Source organism: Phlebotomus papatasi, chromosome 1, assembly GCF_024763615.1.
Source record: "Phlebotomus papatasi isolate M1 chromosome 1, Ppap_2.1, whole genome shotgun sequence".
NCBI lineage: Eukaryota > Metazoa > Arthropoda > Insecta > Diptera > Psychodidae > Phlebotomus > Phlebotomus papatasi.
In genome coordinates, this window is record NC_077222.1 from 46,546,492 (window position 1) to 46,570,888 (window position 24,397).

Here is a 24,397-nt window from a genome sequence, read left to right on the forward strand (position 1 = left end):
AATCCGCCATGTCTGCAAAATGATAGCACTTAATCAACAAGAAACAATTTCTATCATTACCATCTTTTATGGCACAATGAAGTACATTACATACATATTAGTAATTTCTACTCCCTCTCCTGGAATATAAATCTATATTGCCTACTTTTATTGGCGAGATTACTTGATTTTCATGGTTCCAAACAATTGCCCGTTGTCTTTGCATGAAATAATATACACATGCCTTCAATTTTTGAGTTAAGTATATGAGTTAGATTAAAGTACACCTTCCAGGCCAGCCGGATTATATCTATCTGTATTGTGTTGTCTCTCGCTAAGTTCATCGTCTATCAAAAGGATTTGTATTGCGATTATAAAAAAATATTTCCAACAAAAGTTCACATTGAACCATATAACTCACAGCACTTAACAAAAAAAAACGGAATTTTTAAACTTCTTCATAGAGATAATAAACAGTAAACTAATTGATTTTCAAAACATAAAGTTAATTAAAATAATAAATATTATTAACACGAAGGTTATAATCTCTTGAACTTCATGGAAAACTCTGTAAAATATAATTATAATAATAATAACAATAATGAAGAACTATGCCTTCCCGCAAGGGGATTTCAAAATATGTAATTATATTATTTACATTTATACAGGGATAGGGTTGTCAATCCCATGTCCCGTGGAATCAAGTGCAGTGGAGTTCATTGGATACAATCTAAACACCTTTAACCCTTTAAGGACTATTGGATCCCCTGTGACCCATAGAAACAATTATTCTTTCTAATTACTTAAAATTATTTTTTTTCTAATGTTTGTGCATAATCGTAAAGTAGAAAGTTGTAGGAATCTAGAACATTTTTTGCAAATCCCCAGCTATTTGCTATGTAGTAAATATTTAAGCTGAAAAGTGACGAATTTTCGAATAACCGCACTGATAAATATTTTTATTTTATCTTTATATTTCCATTTTTTTTTAAGCAAAACCATTTTGGGAATAGGAAATACAATAATTATAGCATTAGATTGAAAATTATGGGGTCTCAGTGGCGCAATAGGCAAGACCGTTGGTTCTTGAGCGGATGAGATCTCTGACTCGACTCTCACAGTTGTGAGTTAGAGTCCCGCCCGGTGCAAAGATCTGAATGTTTAGAAAAACACATTGTCACTGTGATATAACGTAATAAAAATGCACCGCCTCTGCCCAAAAAACTTCGGAAGCATGGAAGAAGCATCCACATCACGGGGAAGGCGCTCCTGGGCGGGGTCTACACATGGATTTAGCGGATTCCTCCAACACGGGATACAACAGCAACAATATAACATTGTAACAAGTATTCCGACACGATTAATAATAATAATAATTGAAAATTATATCATTCATTGGTATAGTCAGAAACAATACTAAACTTTTAAGCTATTACTGTCCCCATCGTTCATAGGAGCAAAAAATACACCAAAATAGACTTTGTTGGATTTTCCAAGGTTAGATGAAGAACATTTTATTAATTTTATTAACCGATTTCATTTTTATTGTTAATTTTTGGTCAGCGAAAAGTGTCTCGTCCTCAAAGGGTTAACATCAGAAAAATTCCTGATCACCTAAAGAGGAATCATTACCCATTATAATACAATTAACCGCTATTTTTTATCTCATAAAATTTCCATTTTGCGAAAACATAATTATGAGAATTTACGTCTCGTTACTTAATTGCTGATTAAAAAAAAAACGATTAAAGATTCAGAAGAACTCTCACTCAAGTCGGATCAAGGATCAACAAACTTCATAATACATACCTCTTGCATTACAGTTAATTTTTTCGTTCGTTAAATTTTGAGATATTTTAGAAATTAGGATGATTAGGATAACTGTGTCAAATTTCAGTAAGCTTGCAATGTCGGCCACTTTTTTTGCTACTCAAATTTTCAATAATTTTTGGTTTTTACATTTGGTTTTGCAAAAAATATTTCTTTGAAGAACGATATGATGTGAAAAAGGCTGGAACAATTCCGGAAGGGGAAGGACCTATCTATGAGAGTCAATGGTGCCGAAATATTACCCAACGCTATGCCTAAATTTTTATTAATTTTAAAATGTATTAAGAATTATTTTGAAAAAAAAAAACAAAAACGACAAACTGTCTACAACAAGGTTGTAAATAACACTTCTCAAAAAGAAGTAACAAAAAAAATCAATTTGTATTAAAAATATCACATTTCAAATTTAAACTTTTTGACGCGTACATGCAACTATGTTGGAATTTGTTACAGTTACCCTATCTAGGCGGATATTTATATTTATTTGAATTATTGCTTCACAACTTTAAAAATTCAAAAGTTCGAGAAAAAGATTGATTAATTTATAAAATTGATTAATAATAAGATCTTTTTTTTAAATATGGTTCTTACTTTTCTTGTTAAAAAAAAACCGTTAATACTAAAGCAATGAATCAAATATTTTGCAAAACAGCACTCATGTGATAACTCGTCATGATAATGAATTCGAATGGCTTGAGCTTTTATAATGATTCATAAATCACCTCAAAAGCTTTCCCATTATTAGTCATATAATGATAAAAAAATTGAATTTCAATTAAACCAACCTAAAATAAATTAATTCAGGAGTATTACTCCAGAGACCCTCCGACAATATTCGTGCGTGACCTTGTATGGCTGGATTATTTTTCTGTTAGGTTTTCCATTAGGAGATAACTTTTGAACTATTGAACTTTTTTTCAAGACTCAATTCTTATGTCCTTCCTAGACACACTTACGACTAAAGTCCAGAGACGACTATATAAGCTAGTTCATAGCCAAGTCAGTTCCTGAGACACTACAAATTAGGATTATAGCATTCACTGGTATCCACAAAACATAACTTTCCTGGGTTTTTATGCAGATGTTTTTACTGAAATGCACTAATACTCCTTTGAAAATGAAACTATTTGTCCTATTTGTAATATCATGTCTCAGTATACGTGCAATAATTATTGTTAACACTGTGCGACAAAATTTAGGTTTTTGTGGGTGTTTGTGTTTCTGACGAGAGTGCCAAAACTTGTTAGAGGGTTATTTAGGGATCTCAAATCTGAAGTCCGTTTGTCCGGGTCACGTCTGGATTTTTTTAAATATACATTTTTAGTTTTTTGCTGTTTTCTAAAATTCAAAAATTTATATCTCCGGTTCTAATTATCCGGCGGAAGTCACATAAAGGTAAAATGACGCGTAATTTCATCCTCTATAACTCTTGTGAACATATCAAGAACCTACGATGAAAATAAAGTATATTTTTTAAAGATTTTTTAAAAAAGTGCACCCAAAATTGTGCATTTTTCTGTGATTTTTCCATCTTATAATAACTCTCCCACTTAGATAGAACATTTTATATGCCAACTACTATGCCTAAAAGTGAGTAAATTTAATATTCTTTCATTACTTTTTAGTTTGAATTTTCTATCTTAATTTATTTATTCACAATAATTTATATATATAATTATAATAGTATCTTTGTCTAACCTACTGAAGAGCATTGTCTTTTGCACTCGCCTTACACATTTCATATAAGAGGTGAAATGAAGGAAAGAGACGTATATAGAGATAGAGAGAGAAGAATAGTTGTTATCAGTGAAAAAAAAAACTATTTTTCTCTCTCTATTTCTATATAGGTCTCTTTCTTTCATTTCTCCTCTTTTTATATGAAATGTGTAAGTAAGAGTGCAAAAGAGAATGCTCTTCAATAGGTTAGACAAAGATACTATTATAATCATTATAATAATAAGAGATTATAATGCATTTTATTTTCAAGAAATTATTGTGAATAAACGAATTAAGATAGAAAATTCAAACTAAAAAGTAATGAAAGAATATTAAATGTACTCACTTTTAGGCATAGTAGTTGGCATATAAAATGTCCTATCTAAGTGGGAGAATTATTATAAGATGGAAAAAAACGGAAAAAACACAGAAAAATGCACAATTTTGGGTGCACTTTTTCAAAAAATCTTTAAAAAAATACACTTTATTTTCATCGTAGGTTCTTGGTATGTTCACAAGAGTTATAGAGGATGAAATTACGCGTCATTTTGGCTTTATGTGACTTCCACCGGATAATTAGAACCGGAGATATAAATTTTTGAATTTTAGAAAATAGCAAAAAACTAAAAATGCATATTTAAAAAAATCCAGACGTGACCCGGACAAACGGACTTCAGATTTGAGACCCTTAAATGACCCTCTAACAAGTTTTGGCACTCTCGTCAGAAACACCCACAATGTGTCGCACAGTGTAATTAGAATTATATGTGAGATGGAAGCTAACTCGCGACATAAGCCAATTTAGGCAATTCTAGTGAATAATTCTTGTTGTTAAATGTGAATTGTGAAGTAAATTTAAAAGTAGTTTCTATTTCAAAGGACTTACTAGTGCATTTCAGTAGAAATACCTGCATAAAAACCCACGAAAGTTATGTTTTGTGAGTGCCGCAAAATGTTAAGCCTCGTTTGTAGTGTCTCAGGATAGAGTGAATTTTAGCGAGGTTAAAATTTTCTTTTTATATGAGTCAGTTGTAATCGTTTCAGAAATGTCATTTTCACAATTCCAATTGCCATTTCGGCAGAAATAAATAAATAAATCTACTCAAGAATAACCTAATTTTAAAATTTCACCTTTTGCTATTCTTCAAGATTCAAAAAGTTCAAAAATAAAAATTGAAAATAAATTGTTGTGTTAAACACAAATTAAAAAAATCAGTGTCATATTTTTGTCTTTCATTTATTCATTTCATTTAAATTTGCAAATTGATTTTTTTTTTAATGTTTTTCTCTGTCACTGATATTTTTGCAGTCATTCAAGACATTTTGTGTTACGGTAACATCAAATACGAAGATTGCATTTATATTTCTCAATATTATGGTACTACATAATATTCAACAAAATTCTTCTTCATATCCTTTTTGCCATCATTTTATAGCATATCTCTTTGACTATTTCAATTGTAATATTGGAGATAAATGGTTTATACAAAGAACAGTTGCTTATATGAATACATAGATCCTTTTTTCGCTTGTTCACCATGATTATTTTTTATATAATTTATTTCAGTTTGCTTGCATCTGTTTTTTTCGTATTAAATTTACTCGTCAAATAAAATTACACAGCAACTTAAATTTTTCTTGATTCAAAGTTTGAAAAAAAAAAATATGACGAAAAGTATGAATCATATTTATTCAATTCATGATGTTTTATTGAATTTCTGTGACCGCAAATACCGTACATTTAATTACTGAATTAATCTCCATAAAAATAATTTTAACAATAAAAAATCAAATCAAAAAGGATGTTACAAGAAATCGATGTGTAACCATGTATTTCATCCATGTTCTTTTCCTATTTATTATATTTTAAATAAATTCAGTCCTTTGATTTTTCCAGTTTTTTTTCTAGTTAACTAATAATTTAGGAAATAATTTAATAGTAAATTATAGTATACATTGAGAAGTACTCTACTATGTGCCCCTTTTTAGGTTACGCTAAATAAGACAGTTTTAAAACTTATTTTATATTTACAACAAAGTTTTCTTAATGAATAGATTCATTAGATTTGTGTAATAGTTTTCCTTCTCATTTTATGAACTATTCGATTTTTTTTTATTTGCAGGAATATTTTTTTTTAAATTAAATATACATACATTTATGAAGTGTTGATTTAAAATGAGTCTCCCACAAACCATGGATGCACCCATGGTGCCGACGGTGGGGGTGTGGGGGGATAGATTGTGGGCGATGGTAGAGCACATGAACGTGCTGCCCCCGTGTCGTGAACAGATCCAGCCACATTTGGCACTTGTAAATGATAAGAATTGTTTCCGGCAACACATGCACCACTAGATGCACTACCACCCGATGCACCACCAGTTGTTGCCCCAGCCGGAAAATGAGACGCCGCGGCGGCAACAGCAGCCGCATATATAGCATTTTGCTGATGCTGCTGAATGTGCTGATGATGATGTTCATTCAATGATGAAAACGGTGACGGTGGCGGAATGTATGATGAATTTCTGTTCACTGACGCTGCAACTGTTTCTGTATTTGGATAGCTCATAGCATTGTAACTAGCAGCCACAGCCAGAGCTGATGGTGAATAGTAATCGAGCTTCTCATTCTGGTAGCGACATGCCGAATACAATTTTTTACTACCATCATGATGGTGATGATGATGATGGTAGTTACTAGGAGGTACTGGTGGTGATGGAAATTGTGTCAATTGAGCCAAATTGTGAGCCTTTTCAGCCGTCTCTAATGCTAAACTTGTTCTAACACTTGGATATTGCGCAGAAAAATCTGACAAGATATTTCTCCATGAATTCTCATTTCCACTGCTATCTGTTGTACCTCGATTTCCAGTAATGTTACTGCTACTGTTGCTACACAAATTAGCACTGGTACCACTATTTCCATTATTGTCATTGCTTTTTGTGATATTTGTGTGATTTTCCCCGGAAACAATTGCATTCTGGGGGCTTGTTGTTACCCCCCACCCCGTTTCCTAGCTGATCCTTGCCCTCTTGTGTGCAGGCTGCTCCTGAGGTTGACTTCGCACCATATACTTAAGTTGTGGCATGAAATTAATGATATCACGCACCAACACTAGAGCCATATTCTCCATTCCATGGTGACCATATTCTTGGAATACTTTCAATTGACTCCTGCAGAATATAGAATAAAAGTGAAAATATACATTAATTTGTAAATTTATTATCAATTTTCTGTCGATATGTGCACATCTCATAAGTGTTTATGAACCGATAGTTTTAATCCAAATTGTATTCTTTGACTTCAGCATTTTAAAGAGGTGTTTGACATTTTACTGCTCGAACTCAAAGAGAGAGCAGTTATATAATCGACTTTTTTTCAACTTTGCACTGTTCTGGAGCTTAAACGGTAAGAGATATCGACTTCCGGTCTTCGGTGACCTTTCCTCAAATGACAGTATCTCGTGCCCAACCTCTTTATTTCCCCCCCCCTCCCCTTTCATACGTTCCCTATCCCTCAAAAATAGGTCAAAAATGAGGTTTTTCCAATTTTGCAAAAAAATGGCCCAAGTTTTTTCAATGATTTTTGGATATGTCTTAGAGCTAGTCCTGGCGAACATTTCGTCCAAACATATCTATGACCGGAAAATTCGCCATTTTGAATTATTGAAGGTCAAAGTTCAATCACTTTGGAGGATCCGTTTTTCAACCGATTTGGTTAAATTTGGATTTTTTGGAAAGATATTGAAATTTTGAATAATTTTACATCCCATATTATTAACATTCCCGAAAAACAAAGTTTTTCCAATTTTGCAAAAAATTGGCCCAAGCTTTTTCAATGATTTTCGAATATGTTTTAGAGCTAGTCCAGTCGAACATTTCACCCAAACATACCTATGACCGGAAAATTCGCCATTTTGAATTATTGAAGGTCAAAGGTCAACTTCTTTGGAAGTCTCATTTTTCAACCGAATTGGTTAAATTTGGATTTTTTGGAAAGGTATTGAAATTCTGAATCCGACTGCATCGGTCATAATCCGTGATGGATTGGGAATGTAACGGTAATAGCTCTGTTTTAAAAATTAATGATAAAAATTGTTTTTCGCACTTGTTTTTAAAAAGAAAGAATTTTTATCTATTATGGGGTCGCGGGGAGCCACTGTCAAAGACACGTCTTAACGGTCACAGAATTTAAATTCTTTACATTAATTCTTTGCAAACTCCATTGATTTAGATAGAGTAATTATCCAAGAACACAAATTGGCAACCGGAATTCAAATTAGGAAAGAGACTGAAGGCCAATTTTAACAAATTCGACGGGATGCCAAATTTTTCATCCGCCATTTTGTGCAAAAATTTTGCATGACTTTCCACAAAGCGAGAAAAGAACAACAAAATGTATTTCCAATTAATTGAAGGACTAAAGTAGCTAAAAATTCATTCCCTACAGCAATTCAGATAACAATTACCCCAGAATAAATCATCTAAAATCACTCAGTTTGCGTATGATGTATAATACCATGGTAAGGAATGGGTTAAGTAATTTCTTAATGGCTTTCTCATTGTCTATAAACACGATTAAATCTTCAGTAACCCTATGTGCGTACAAAAAATATGCTAACGAAGAGGACTTTCTCGTGAGTTCGAGCATTTCGCAAAGCTGGGACGCTTTGCCATCTCTTTTTAAATCATATGAATTTATAAAATAACTTTATAAAATCGCACTTCTGCTATCGTACATATTAGCATTTCTTTAAGTTTCTTTTAATATCACAATCTATATTCTAATACAATAAGTATTTATATATTATGATTGATGCAGAAAAATGGCATGAAAGGCACTTATCCAGTAGTGGTAAGACCAGTGGCCTCTCAACATTCATTTTTCCATACATTTTTGCACACAGGCACTGAAACCTAATGACAATTTTTTTTCTAAAGTTAATTGACTTACTGATATGCTATAATTCGAAATTGTGCATTAAAAGCTATCTCAAAATACATATTTCATAATGTTCGCTGAATTAATACAACAACTACGAGCAAATTTGTTTGATAGACTCTACACACTATAGAGAAAATTATGTCCATATTGAAACAAATTCTTTATGGCCTCTACACACTACAGAAATTTATGTGCATATTGAAACAAATTCCCTATACGCTTGTGCAGGATACACTCTTCAATATATGGACATAAATTTCTCTAGTGTGTATAGGAGGCCATAAGTTGTGATGCAATATCTGCAAAATTTTTACAAGTAGGGTAAATGTCCTAATTCAAAACCATTTCCAGACGCTTTAACTTTGACAGAAGATTCAACACATTAAGTTCAATTTTTTCTGAAGAGAATTACATAAATTTGCTCCTTGACTCTTCTAGAATGTTACTGTTTAGTGAAAATTCTTTAGATATAATTTGAAAATTTCTTAAATACAAGAAAAATACGCGAGCGTAAAATGCTTCTATTGGAAATAAATTAATCCAAATGGAGACAAGGGAAAGTTTCTAATTGGAGACAAACAGTGAAAGTGAAATCGCGACGAAAGGCTTCCAAAACCTTGTTGAGTTGTTCTTGAGTGCAGGATTTGTTCTTATTCCTGGTCTTTTCTCCTTTCCCATCTAAAACAATAAGAAAATTTCTTTAAAAAAAAATCATATTTCCGGGGTTTCCTATTGAAGCATTTGCAGACACTTCAGAAAAACCCTTTTTGTTCACGAAATAGGTAATTATTTCATTTGAAAACTTCACGTACTGTTAACAATGAAGATTAGCACTTCATTTAACTAAAATTAGCCAGAAATATGACATAAATGTTATACAAAATGAATAAACAACAGTCACCTCATTGTGTTTTTCATTGTGAAAAGGTGAAAAGGTACACTTTTAATTTTTCTGAAAAATTAACAAATTAAAATTTGTGAATATGAATGGATTTTCGCATTATTTAGAGCAAAATTAACTAAATAATGAAACTGAGGTATAGAAAATATATAAATATAGTAATTAAGTACTGTATTATCATGAAAACAATGACGTTTCCATTTGGAATAGCGAAAAATTTCCATTTGGAGCAAGTTTTGAATTAGCTTTATTTACCCTAAAAGTGAAAAATAGCTTCGCCTTTTTTTAAAAGTTTTGATTGGCCTCTGGATAAGACACTAACTAGACTATGTGGCATTTTGAGGATTTTTCAGTTATTCGATTATTATTACAGATTTAGATTAAAAAATTTTGTGCACTTGCAAAGTTTGATTTTATCTCAAAAAGTCAGTGCTGAATATTCTCCGTTAAATTCAGATTTTCCATAGCCTTGTTTGCTGTATAAGTGACAATTTCGAGATTTTCCTAAAAATTGTTCAGTCAGATTATTAGATAATAATAATAAAATAATAAATAAGCACAAATACCAGCTTCTTTTAATAATAATTTATTTAAAAAAAAAAGTTCCTGAATTAATCTAGGAGTTGTATGTATTTAAGAAAAATCTGAGTCAAAGTGGCATATTAAGCCAAAAGAAAACGTTTTTTTCTGAAAACTCAACAAATTCTTATTATTTTTGTTTTATAAAGTTACATAAAATAAAATGATTAATATTTTAACGTTAAAACAAATTAGAGAAAGTCTAAAATGCGTTCAGAGAATGTATGACAATTCTATAATATCTGAATGTGTGACTGAATGTGTGAATGTGAGATAAGATTTTGCCAGGGGTCAGTTCTCCATTTCGGATATTCGGATGCATCCAGGCCACCAATTGGGCCCCTTATTATGATTCCCCACTCCTATTCTATCTTATCCCCCGATAGGGGTAGCCGCTCTATATCACAGCTCTGTGGACAAAATCAGTGCCGTTACTATATCACAGCATCCCTTCTCGGTGTGTGTTTGGGATCAGTGACAGCGATTATTTGTATCGACTGAAGTACCGCTTTTATGTCGAAACTCGTTTTTGTACTAGCCTGTATTGTTTACGCGGTTGTTTATGCTAAAAGTCGCACTAAAATAGCGGAAACGCGAAATGCTTGAAATAATTAGCAAGATGTTTTGCCTAATATTCTAAACTAGAAACATGAAAAAAAGGAAGGCAAAGCGTTCTCGGCTTTGCTAAATGTTCGAACTCGTGACTTAGATGCTATACCTCAGAACTATTCTTGGAAAATTTATAGTTTACCGATTTTCACGCAATTTGAACCAATTCATAGATTTCTTAAAAGATCGCCCAAAATAGATTAGAAGCAATAAAATTGATTTTCAGATAAGTTAGTTACCGGTTATAAACCGTATATATATGTATATATATATATATATATATATAACTCAAAATATGGGGATTATATCGACGGCTCCATTCCATACTATGCTAAGTCGACTTAGCTTTATATTACTCCGAGAGATATGCTGTTCCTGATACCAAGATCTACAACTGGTAAAAATTTGGTGGTCATCCGATGTAACGAGGTATTTGAGACTTTCGAAAAAAAATTACACAGGCAGCATAGGAAATCGTCAACTTCAAATGGCTCTCCTAAAAAGTTGTCATTCTGAGATAGCATAGTATGGTATGGAATGGAACCGTCGATATTATACTTCTCTCTCTGTGGACTTCGAGCAGTAAAATTTAAAAAAAAAAATCAGAGCTTCAGACTTAAAGGGCCTAATTAAAGGTGGGTCAATCAGTAGAGGTCACCGTCTGAAAACTCTAATCTGAAGTCCGGTATTAGACTTCGTAATATTCTTAATTAAATCGATTATCAAGAAAGAAAAGAGATAATTGAAAGCAAGGGACTCACCTGTTTCCTTTATACAACTCCACATTCAGGACATCGAGTACTTTTCGGCAGTTCTCGAGTGTCATGTGTGGAAAAAATATATCTTTGAGATCTGCCAAAGTCATGAGCAATTCATTATGTGTGTAGGCTTTCATATTGATGCATGGAACAGTGCACCCATCAATTTGTGCCTTTTGCATTTTATATGGAACATTCCCATTATGTGACACCATCTCGGGGATTGCAGAGAGGCGAGATGCATCCACCGTCGATTGCCTTTGATGTTGCTGCATAGCTGCCACTTGAGCAGCAGCACTAGTGGCTGATGGCACACCATGCATCAAATTCTGAGGAGTATTGCTACAACGGCCATTAGTCAACATTTGTTGACTACGTTGCTGCTGATGTAACTGTAGCTGATGCTGCTGTTGCATCTGTTGTTGCTGTTGTTGTTGATGATGTTGCTGCTGATGATGATGCTGCTGTTGTTGCTGCTGCTGGTGATGAAGTAAACTGGCAGCCGACCTTGGAGGGGAAGACAGATCGATTACATCCGTAGCTGACATAGTTACGCTTTTCGTTTGTCTGTTGTCGAGGGTGACGGAAGAGTGGAGTGCATTGGTATAGATGGAATTTTGTGCCACCGATGCCATTGGTAATGGAAGAAAGGAAGGGATTGGCAATTTCACATCGGTGACATGTGAGGAAGGAGATGGACTATTGTAGGAATTAGGAATTGGGACATTTTCCGGCAAAAAAGTTGTAGTAAGTGATTTTAAATTTCGCAATTGTTGTAAAGTATCCCGTATACTACTTAATGTATCACTATTATTGGTATTTGGCATTGGAATTAAAGGTGGTGGTGGCTGTTTTGTTTCACCACTCGCAGAAACATTGTTATTTTGATTTGGTGATGCACGTGCCGGTGAACCCACCGGCAGATTCGTTGTTGATGATACCGGCGTTTTCAAATATAAAACATTCAAATCGTTGTTATTCAATAGAAAATCACTGTTGTTGTTATTATATATGGATGAATTGTACGATGTTTTGCTACTATTAGCAAAAGGGCTGGTATTTGGTGACACTGACGATACATTCGCCAGCAGATAATCATGAAGGTAAGCATTAGATGCACTGTAGGGCGGTGGAGGAGGCAATAGATGGGAAGGAGTGGCAACAGGATTTATCGTCAGACTATTACTAGAGCGTAATGATGGTGGACCAGTAACACAACTAGACCTAGAAACATTACAATGCTTTCTGTGTTTATGGAATTAACGCAAACATCATTATGATAAGATAAATAAACCTTAATAGTAATTTTAGAAATAAAACTGAACTAATTCGAAATAAAAACAGTTACTAAATATGCAGAAATTTCGATAAAAACTACAAAGTTTCAAAACCAAATCACTAAATTTCCTAACTTATAAAACAAACTAAACCAAAAAATATCGTATATTCTTTTAATGATAGCGGATGTAGTATTGTAATATAGTAAGTCATAGCGGATGAATCTACAAATGAATTGTTAGACGAATTTGGAGTGGCGAACCTTATTTATTATTAGTTACGAAACATTGTATTAAGATCCAAAAATATAATTTTTAGAATATTTACATGAGCGTTACGAATTTATTTATTTAATTGTTAATTGTTAGCAAGCGCACCAATTTCCCAATGACATTTTTACACTGTGGACATTGGACAATATTGAAACACTACACATTTTTTATTAAATTAGTTTACTTTAAAATTTAATGTGTCGTTACGCAGAATTTTTTTCATTAATTTCGGTAGTAAAATTAGATATTAGTATTAGACTCCAGTATTAATCAAGATCAATGACTTTTTCTTAACTATTTCGTTTCATTCATAGTTTTAATTCGATTTTTTTTATATCAATTGATGCTAAATATTATTTTTCAGTAATAGACTGATTTTGCAAGTATAATATTATAATAACATTGAACCTACTTCAACGATCTACACAACGATCTACTACAACGATCACACTAACAGTTACTGCATCCCTAACAGACTCCTAAATGAAAATATCGAATAATAGGAAGACTGTGTCAAACAATGAAACATTTATAGATAACATACTCATAGAAAAAAAATACTTTTACACAACGATTTTAACAACGTAAATTTTTGCATATGACTTATTGGAGTCAGACTAAGTTTTAATCGATTCCACATAGAAAAATTATGACCAAGAAAATCTTTCATAGAAAAGGAAAATATAACTCCCACATCCATTGGCTCATGCTACACTACAGGGGGTCCCAGAATTAATAACATCAGGATGAATAACGGGATTTATACAAAATTAATAGTAATTTGCTTGGAGCGCAAAACCATTTTTGATATACGCCTTAATATACATATTTTTTTATTTAAAAATACTTTTTGTAGATTTATAAGAAAAAACTAACTAACTTTATAAGAAATGTGTTCAAAAACACAGGTCACAAAATTACTTCATTATTTTCACAATATATATTAAAAAAAAACTTAAAATTGGCTCAAAAAAAATTTTTGCAAGTTGAAAGGTATCTCATGGATCTCATGTGCATATACAATTATACTTTCTAATTGAGAATTCGAGTGTTTTTTCGGTAAAAACAATAATTATTATTAATACTGGAAGTTGGAACCCGTTAGAACTTGATTGTATAAAAATCGCCTAAAAGTTGATACCAAAAGCTCATTTTTACGTACATGAAAATATCTTTGCATTTGCAATCATTACGCGAAATATCTTAAAAGCGAGAAGTTTTTTCGTATTATAAAATTCTGTAAAGTGTTGAGGGATTATACTAGATAAAGAAACTAGAGCTCAATCATATTAAAGTAATGAATTTTAAATTAGATGCCAAACAGTTCTCAGAAATTCAATTTTTAGTATACAGATATGAAGTCATCGATGCATATAAAATTAATTGGAAATGGATGCCCTACAATCAAAACCTAATCAGTAAATATGTATTGAACAACAGGGTGTTTTATTTCTGATCATCAACTTTATACAAATAAATATATTTAACCTAAAGAAACTTTTTTTTCTAATTTTGCGATCCTGTTCTATTATTCATTAATTACAAAAATAGATTATACACATAAAACGCTTTTTTGGGCTAGATTATTAACACCTATAATAATGATTGAGTAGACAAAAGAAATTGCATATATACAGTAATAAAATCTTAAGTATGGACAGCGGCTCTAAATCTCTCATTATAGGCGACAAAATTATTTTTGTTTATATAGATATGCTTTTATCATTATAACAGAAGATAAAGACACTAATATAGAATGATTTAAGCTATAAAGATCTTTTTCAAAATTTTTATTTTACTATATATATTTCTTTTTCTAAACACTCAGACACAACTTAAGTAGGGGCAGTGGGAATTTAGATTAAAAATTTGAAATTTAAAGGGAAAAACTCAAAATTTGAAGGTTAATTAGCACTTAATGTTTATCAGTGATGAATATTAAGAGTCAATATACGAATATGTAAAATCCATTCAGAGCCGTTGTCTCCTTTTAAAGCGATCTTTAGACCAAAGGCTTAGCCTAGTTTTTAAAGGGTCAAAATCTAATCTTTATTATCAATCTTTTTTAATCACTTTTTGTTTTTTAATTAATTATTTTCCCTTAATATCCAATCATAAATCAACATTTCACCAAAATCTTTACTAAAAACACATTGGTAAAAATAAAAGGGTGAAATTAATCCTTTCCAGAAAAATGGATAATATTTGATCATTTGAAAGCACATGTGTCTCTTGAAATTTTGTAAGGACATTTTTTATCACGATAAATTATGTTTTATTGTAAACTTATTACATATATGATATTTCTCTCCGTTTATTCCGGAGTTAAATAGGACTAAACACAGTGATCCTTTCTAAAGATCCTCGATGACCCTTTCATTTTTACCAGTAGTGTACAGAAGTTAAGCCACATGGCTTAGGTCTAAAGCCCGTATAAGTTTTGAGTACTATATATATATATATATATATATATCATATATATATCAATAGATATTCAGCAATAGAGGGTGAGTCTGAAAATCACTCGATTTATGCATACATATATCTTCGTCTCAGTGGGTTTAACCGTTAAACTCATTCCTTTGCGCTCAGTCTTAAACAAAAAATACGCTTTAGTTATCTGAATGAAGTTTTTCTAACAAACATTTCATCCATATAAAAATCTAGCGATCTTTAAAGTTAAAAACTAAAAATATCTACAGAATACATCTTCCATAATATTAGAAACCATTTGTACTTTTTGAAAGATATTTTTTAAATCATATGTGAGTCCAAATTGGTTCAAACTGGGTAATTTGGGTCATTTGAAGCATTTTAACGTGATTTTCATAATAAATTCATTTTTTTCGTGATAATTTCCTTCAAAATGCTCCATTTTGATAATTTTTTTTTTTTAGAATATATAGAGAGCCCTCAATGAAGTACTTCTCTGCCATTTTCCACAGTCTGTGGATATATGTTAACAAGTAAAATATCAGGATAAAATAGAATGACACAACAGAAAAAGAAACTACGGTATGCTCGATGCATTCAATATGATTCTTTATCTCACGAATCGCCAAAAAAACAAACGAATAGAATCTAAAACAAGTTCAGGGAAAAGTATCGAAATTACAACTTGCGATATTCTGCATTATTTTTCTATTTGATCCTTAAAAGTTTTTTCTTGCTATAACTTAGGTATTTTATATGTACTTGCGCCCTTTTTAAACTGAATGTGATTATTGCAATAAATCTCATTAATAAATCAATTTTACTTGATATTGGCTGTATAAAACCGTATATTTCAGAGCTCTAAAATCCTTGACTTTTTCTAGAGATGATAATGAAAAAAGTGTGACACATTGGCTACATGTACCCCCGCCTGGGTAGATATAGCCACTTTCGGGGTATTAATTGCAGTTTTCCAGACGAAATTTTAAACTGGAGATACCAAATTTTGTTTCACTTGATACACTGGGGCCCACTGATGCTAAATATGTTACTTAAACCTAATGAAAAAGGCTTTAGTTGACTTTTTTAATACATTCTTGTAATTAAGGCAAAATTGATACAAACATCGTCAAAAAAAACCATTTCACAAATTGCTCATCCAAATGGCAATATTGCTTGGAATATTAATAGTAGGTACTTTTTCATCTAACAATTATCCATGTATATTAGTGAATATAGTTTATCATCTTATATAAAAAAAGGAGATAATTATTATCCAAGTAACAATATCTTTTAATTAACTTTATTAAACCAGAAACAAGGTAAAACTATGAGATCTTGACTAACAACTTAGAAAACCAAATATTGGGCAAAAGACTGTAACATCAAAATTACAATTTTATAAAAATGCTTCTAAATTGTTGGATAATAGGATTAAACTTATAAATATTTCTGGGAATATGGAAATGTGTTCCTACTTTAATTAAAAAATACTTCGCTCAATGTACATTTTAAGGGATACGAGAAAAATTCACAGTCTTATTCTACCCCTGGATAATTCGACCCTGGTTTTCCTACTAGGATTTTATAGTAATTGTCAAATTTGAAAATATTCCTTTGTTTTATTGTGAGATTTTTTTTACGAATTTTAGTTCAAGTTAATTGTATAAGTACAGAGAATCGTCAATCACTCCGGAGAAAAGTGAATGATTTGAGTGTAACTTGCTCTGACTAACAATTCTTTGTAATTCGTTTGTTTTTAGCACTTCGAAGAACCCTAACTAAAAGTGTCACGGAAGGACCAAGTGGCAGCCGCTGCCATTTATCGGATTTTACATAATATTTTAATATTTTTACTTATATTTAAACATTCGGAGCTTTAGTCAGTTCTTTTCTGGTGTCTGAATCAGAAATTTCACCTCCTTGGGTACTGTATCTAAAGATTTTTAACCATTCGATGTTTTCATTTTTATCAGAATCATGGCGTTAGGGAAAGTGGTCTGCCTTTGAATGCGGCAGCCTTTGAATATTTCAATTTTTCTCTTATTTTTCAAAGCAAAAATTCTACATATGAACAATAGTTAATACTATTAACTATTTTCTATTAACTTCGCTTAACAAAATGGATTTTGAGCTTTGGTAAATAAGAGAAAAATTGAATAATTTCCAAAATTATACATATTTCCCAATTCAATATTTCCCATAATTCTTCTCAATAATTTGCAAAAACACTTTCAATTTGTTCTTTTAAGGCTTTTATACACTAACAATCAAGAAAATTACATCTGCAGAACGTCAAACTGCCATATAAAATGCATATGGCAGCTACTGCCACTTGGTCCTTCCGAGGCAGTTTTTTGTTTTTGCAATACATTTACATTAATATTTAATTTTTATTAAAAATTTTATAACGAAAAAATAGCCAGATAAATTCTGCACGCATTCAATCGGGTCTCCAGGCGAAATAATATATTCTTCACTATTAAGAATAAAATTGAAAATTAAATTGGCAGCGGCTGCCACTAGGGTCCTTCCAAGTGTTAGTTATATTTTATTTTACAAATCACTTTAAAAATAACGCGATGTATACTTGTAATATTGCACTGCAAAGGATATAACAATATCTATTTAGGTGAATGTTATTAAACTTGGTGCATCGGATTAGCCACAACATACGTGATAATGAATATATTTACGGATTACTATATTCCTGGATAGTAGAGATTTTCGTGTTTCATAGTAGTGCAAACAAACCAAATAATAAAAGTGCACCCAGAAATGATGCGAGATTTGATGCTGAGGAATGAAAATGTAGGATTTAAGTGATTTTCAGTCTCGAGAATATCAAGAAGCAAGGGTACGACGTCTTTATTCGTACTTTTATTCACTTTGTTTGCACTACTATGGGACATAGAAATGTCTACCTACTATCCAGAGGAATATAGTAATCCGTGATATAATCACATCTTATACCTAATTATAAATTACAAGAAAAATAAATATAAAAAGTTTTAAGAACATTTGATTTATTCGATATTGCGTAAATAAATTTCACATTACCTTAGAAAGTTTTAAAAATCAACCCTTTTACCATTTTTAGTGATTCCATTCACGAAATTTATTTTTATTATATTTGTGAATTCCATTACCCAGGGTCGTATAAGCATTGCGACAAAATTTTCAATTGTCAAAAAAACACTATAGCCTTAAATGCATATTTTCTATCAAATTAATAATCCAATACTTCTCGTTCTATAACAAAATATAATTAAAAATCTCTATTAATTTTGTGTAAAAGAGAAAATATCTTGTTTAGAAGTCGATATTCTGGTAATTTATAATTTATCGAACATTTTCTGAATTCAAAAAAATAACCAAAAATTCATATACGATTCTGGCTTATGGATACATCATAAGTAGTGTTTTTTTTTTAATGTGTAAATAATTGGCATGCAACCTTGATCGTTAGGACTTAATTTATTAAACTTAAAAACTATTAAAATTATGACTGAAGATGCTACTTACATATGATGACTAGTTGGTGCTTGCTGCGCACCTCTAATCAGAGGTGGGGGCACCTGATTTGAGCTGGATGAAAGTCCACTCATTGCTGACATGGCTGCTGCTGCAGCTGCTGCTGGTGGAAAGTTCACATTGTAGGGTTGCCGCTGCATAATATTTTGAACCTGAGATCTTGTAGTTGGATATCCCCTTTGCGTTTGTGCTTGCTAAAATGAAATAACATAATAATAATAATCTTTTCATTTATATCACGACAAATGAGAAAAAAAATTCCTAAGCAAAGATACATACTTGAGCTGCTTGCGCCATCCTTAGAACATGTTCCTGTTGTCCAGGTGTGAGATTTAGACCTGGGACACTCGTCAAATTTGACCAGACATTAGATACAACTGGAGTATTAGTGCTTCCCATTTGGCCAGCCAGTCTTTGTTGCATGTTGACCGGTGACATGGCGGTATTTCCATAGGACACAGATGTTGCTTGTTTTCTTGCTGGAACAGACTTCGGCTGAGTACTGACGGACGGTTTTGGTGGAGGCGCTGTAGGTTGTCTGGTCCAATGTACTGAACTATTGGTATTAGACTTTTGCACCAATAATTGTGTGTCCACCACCTTATTTGGCCAATAATCCTCAAACTGTGTGCCGGGGGGAAAGTAACTTTTGATGTCAGTTAAACTGATCACAGCGACTTTGTCACTGGCAAATAATTCATTACGAATGCCTTGAACTTTACAGCAAAATTTCAAATAGGAGAGATCCCAGCCCGACAAATTGTCAGCTTTCAACTTAAGATTTTCCGTCTCACCTTCAAAATAAAACAATGGAACAAACTTTTGTCCATCACGAACCTGGAAAGGTACAACAAAAAAAATATATATATAAATTAATACACAAAGAAATCTATTATTTCTAAATTATTTAGATTAGAGATCCAGAATAATAAGAAAGTCAAATAATTTGTTAATATTTAGTAAAACATTGAAAAACGAAAGTTCATACTTACGGTATAAGGAACTACGGATTCTTTGTTAATCCTGATAAATCCACATTTCTCTGACTGTCCTTGCACATTATTTCCCATAAGAAGCTTTTTGTAGCAGACATCAAGGAATGTCCAAAATTTGCTTACATCTGACAGTCGAACTACCAAATCTTTTACGGTGAACATTTCCCGTCCATAGTGGGATTCGCTATGCTTATGATTGATCTCATTTAGAAGTCGACCCTCAGCCTCAGTAATGTAATAACTGCGAACGCATGTGCAGCTGTATATATCATGGTGCAGATAGTTCAAGTACTTGTTGAGAAGTTTGCTCTCCACGATACGCACAGCGCAGTACTTTTCTCCAGATCTCAGGATATATGGTATATAGATGGATTTGTTAAAAGTATGCCATCCAAAGTGACCTTTCTGACTCTCCTCATCACATGCCTTCTTCTCACCACTTCCATCAGGACTTGCAGACGATGCTGTATCACCATTTGGCTGTTTCCCATTTGCAATTGAAGCACCATTCGATGCAGTTGCCGTTGACGATGTCGCCGGTGTACTAGTTGGAACAATTGATGAACTTGTTCCGGCTGCTTGTAATGATGATCCTTGCTGTGAGGTTTTTCTTGGGAAATAATTCAATATATTCGTCTGACCTGTGCTATTGATCACATTGACAGAACGCATTTGCTGTTGCATTGCTTGCTGTTGGACCGCTTTTGTCATTTGTGCCTTGTGACTCTCCATCATTTTGGCAGCCAATTCTAAAATCTCCGCTTCGTCGTGTCTCTCTTGCTTTACGCTAAAAAGCTGTCGGTTGGTATCTGGCGGACCTCCTGCTACAGACGATGTTGACGGCATGGACATTTGAGTTGCTGTTGCTGCTGCTGCTGCAATTTCACACACAACAAGTAATTTCAAAAACTTCACAGAAATCATTTTATTCATAAACATATTCTTTTATTATTCTCTCTCGCTCTCAGCATTTATGCTCAAAAAAATACATAAAGTAGCTTTGATTATATATATATATATATACACTCACACATGTTTATGGGAAGAAAACAACAAATTAAGATTTATCTGTATTACGCTTTTCCTTTTTCTGTCCGAAATATTAAATTACACCTCAATATTCAATTTTAATCTTTTATCCGATTAATTAATTCTTGATTTAATAAAATAAATTTCAGTTTACATAAAAATATACCGTATAAAATTCTTGCTGATTGTGCTTAAAAAGTATTTTACAGTACCGTGAAGATATTTTAAGACGATCGTTTTTAATAATAAAAATATATATTATATATTCTACACATGAAAAAATCGATATTTTTGATACACAACCGTTTTGTTTTATTAAATATTGTATAAAATATTGTATTAAATATTATATACAGCAAGTATAATGGCCAATACGGGCTTCAGACTAGAGACTTATGGCTGAGAATTAGCGCTTAAGTCATACTCTGAAATGATCGGGTTGTGGCTAAGCCCTAAATTTTGGAGATTTATGCCCTAGACACACTTACGACTCAAGCCGAGAGACGACTTAGTGGAAAATGATAGAAATGTACATTATTTCTAATATAATTACGCTAAGCCATCTCTCGGCTTATCCTCAGGTCTGTCAAGGCCCTTAGCTAAGTCATCGTTGAAACAAAAGTTTAGTGCTTTGTTAGTGGCTTATCGATTATGACGCACCACGCACCCATGCAGTGACACAGTGAAACATAAAATCAGTCATTACAGTAAAGAGATGAAAAAAGAATTATACACGTATTCGGGTAGAGTTTTATGATGCTTTGCACTACAAATTAAAATAACAAAAAAGCACAAAATGAAATTACTCCATCATACTCGAGAGGGAAATAATTTTGACAATGCACATTGTTTTTGTTTTTGGAAAATGCCATTTGACAGCCCGCCAGATTTCAAAGTTGTCAGAATCTAAGCACTACGTCTCAATTTAGGTCTGAAAAGGTTTCTGGCTTATCCTCAGTAACCAACAAATCCATTTTAATGGGAACTACCATTAGTCTTAGATCTGAAGCCGGCCCAAAGCACAATAACTTCTGTTTGTGGTTTCACTCTGACCACAATCTATTTCTTATTAACACTCGCGATCTAGTAATGAGGGAGGCGACTTTGCATCCTACTATCCGAGCACACAATGTCAAGCTCTCTACCTCATCACTTTACACTTCTATACCCTTGCACGGTCACCGAGAGAATGATCGGGCTCTCTCACAAAAACTACCCCTAAGTGACAAAGTGCTCGAATAGTCGGATCCGCCGGAGGAGGGCACCACTGGTACCAATTCAAATGGGATTCCTATGAGGGGTTATTTAACGATGCCAGAGAGTGACTCCACAGTTATGTAAATTTAATTCACTCTCACTGAAATTTCAAAAACATATTTACAAATAAGAGTTAATGTGTGTTAGGAATATATGAATTTGGACAACTTTATCACCAAACTCAATCATTTGAGATGATATCACAGTTGTTCTTCAAATCTTTTAATATTAATCACAATTCGGGGAAAATGAGGCGCCTTTGATTTGGCGCATCTTTTGAAATTGGGATTATTTCTCTTATTTTTAAATGGTACTGAGCCTTCTCATATAACATTTTCCTAGTTTAAAAATAGAATAAAAAGCCCAATTCTAAAGGGGCCCCATTTATTTTCCGTTATTAGTGAGTCCAATATACGATCAAAAGTGTAATTTATTTCTTTATTTAATACACTAGAGAAATTTATATCTTTATTGAAGCAAATTGCATACACTTGTTCATAGAATATTATCAAATATGGACATAAATTTATCTAATGTGTAGAAGCCATATGCTTGTGTTGGAAAAAAAACTCTTCAATAAGGACATATGACATAAGTTTCTCCAGTGTGTAGAGGCCATTACACATCTGCTGCGGATTGACATGACAATTAATATTATTGCATGGAAAATCGAAAGCATGGAAAATCTTTAAACTAATATTTTAATTCGTGATTATTTTTCTTGAATTTGACGCGAGACGGCGTGACCGTTTCCGTTTGGGCACATGATCGTTCCATAGAACTAAATATTAATAGAAAGCTCAATTTTCTTTTACTAATGTTTAAATCTTTCTCATTATTTTATGTATTAGCTTATCCTTAAAAACTATATATAAACTATGAATCCGAGTTAAAAACAATGTAAATTCTACTTGACAAACATGCAGAAACAGTTGTACGTATAAATATTTACAGCAGTGTATTTAATAAAAAGTAAGCGACTACAGAGCCATCATGTCGAATGTGGACGCCCAGAGAAATAGTTCTGCTCTCCATGACCGTGGTAGTCGCTATGGCTTCATTTTTTCTTCAATTTTCTTTCCTTTTGCACTACCCGCAAATAAAATTCCTCTAAATGTGAATTCTATTTTGTTAAATGTCAAAATATTTAGCAGGAAAACCTTTTAAAAGGAGAACACTATACATCCTTCACCAGCAATTAGTAGTTTTCAGTTAAAAATTTATATACTATGCAATTATATTATTTATCACTGAAATTGGATAATTTCATTATAAATTAACAACTCCTTCATTAAGCACAGTTAATGTAAAATTTGGAATACAAAGTTAAAGAAAATTATTTATATATTGACCTGTTTCTGAAGGAACTCAATCCCAGCTCTTCAGATTCTACCACGATTATTTCCTCCAACATATATTTGTGATGAATTCCATTAATATTCTCTAATTATCTTCTTTGCAGAAGGTGATATCATTTGATGATATCGACAGCATAGATGCTGCACCGACAAGACACATCAACAATTGAAAATTCCTCAATTGTCTCATACACTTCTTGGGATACTTGCACTCTCACGACCAATATATTTCTCAATTCACTGAAGAAAAATACACTATAAGACCACTGTGTATCCAATTCATGCAATTTTTAGGTAAATTTGTTCACCCACTAAACTGCTGCGAAAAGACAAAAGTTCACCGAGAGAACCGTATTTGATAGCCTCCAAATTCAAATAGACAGCAGCAGCTCCGTAGGAAATATCCCAACCACACACAAATTTTAGTCTCTGCACAGGCTCTGTTTTAATTCACCATTCCCATTTTCCTCTGGCCGCGATGTGACTCACAATCATATGTATTTGAGATTGGTAATGTGTGAGTGTTGAAGTTCGTATGTGAAAAACTTCTTACAACCCTCCCCCCATGCTACCCATGGCATGATACCCAGTCCTCTATCGTTTACTTTTACTCTATATACAAAGCGTTATGGTTTTCTCACTGATTCCCTATGCTCTTTCTCTACTTCCACTTCACAAATATTACTAGCCATACACACATATTCGGACACTCAATACCACTCGGAAACCCGTGTACATACACGCCACAATCAAAATGGCTGTCCCGTTTGTGCAACTGACTAGCCAATCAGCAAGCAGCATTAGGTTTGAAAAAAAGCTACGCAATCGTTTCAAAGTTAAGACGTTGAATGTGGCCTGGGTAGAGACTACCAGATTTTGTGTAGCATGTTTCTCACACACGACTCCTATGTTTCCAACACCAATACC

The 24,397-nt window shown here is 32.6% G+C and overlaps 1 protein-coding gene across 7 annotated transcripts; it reads right to left on the minus strand.

Annotated features, from left to right (window-relative positions):
- Positions 1 to 4,748: 4,748 nt before the first annotated feature.
- On the minus strand, positions 4,749 to 24,273 carry LOC129799440 (uncharacterized). 7 transcript variants are annotated; one of them, XM_055843300.1, is made up of 7 exons: positions 23,465 to 24,172; positions 20,468 to 20,701; positions 19,824 to 20,401; positions 19,111 to 19,668; positions 18,823 to 19,025; positions 11,318 to 12,538; positions 4,749 to 6,696 (listed from the first exon to the last, which is right to left on the minus strand). In XM_055843300.1, the coding sequence occupies exons 2-7, from the start codon at positions 20,676 to 20,678 to the stop codon at positions 6,537 to 6,539; spliced, it is 2,931 nt and encodes a 976-aa protein (XP_055699275.1). In that variant the 5' UTR covers positions 20,679 to 20,701; positions 23,465 to 24,172; the 3' UTR covers positions 4,749 to 6,536. The 7 variants fall into 7 exon arrangements, with proteins under 7 accessions (XP_055699275.1, XP_055699280.1, XP_055699278.1 ...); XM_055843305.1 differs by having other exon boundaries at positions 11,318 to 11,821; positions 20,468 to 20,698; positions 23,465 to 24,159; XM_055843303.1 differs by having other exon boundaries at positions 11,318 to 11,821; positions 23,465 to 24,159.
- Positions 24,274 to 24,397: the final 124 nt, after the last annotated feature.

Coding starts and splice junctions, on each gene's coding strand:
- LOC129799440 (XM_055843298.1), bottom strand. CDS start 20,678: ATGTCCATGCCGTCAACATCGTCTGTAGCAGGAGGTCCGCCAGATACC. Junction 19,669..19,823: donor AATCCGTAGTTCCTTATACC/GTAAGTATGAAC, acceptor GTACCTTTCCAG/GTTCGTGATGGACAAAAGTT. Junction 6,697..11,317: donor GAGTTGTATAAAGGAAACAG/GTGAGTCCCTTG, acceptor TATATTCTGCAG/GAGTCAATTGAAAGTATTCC.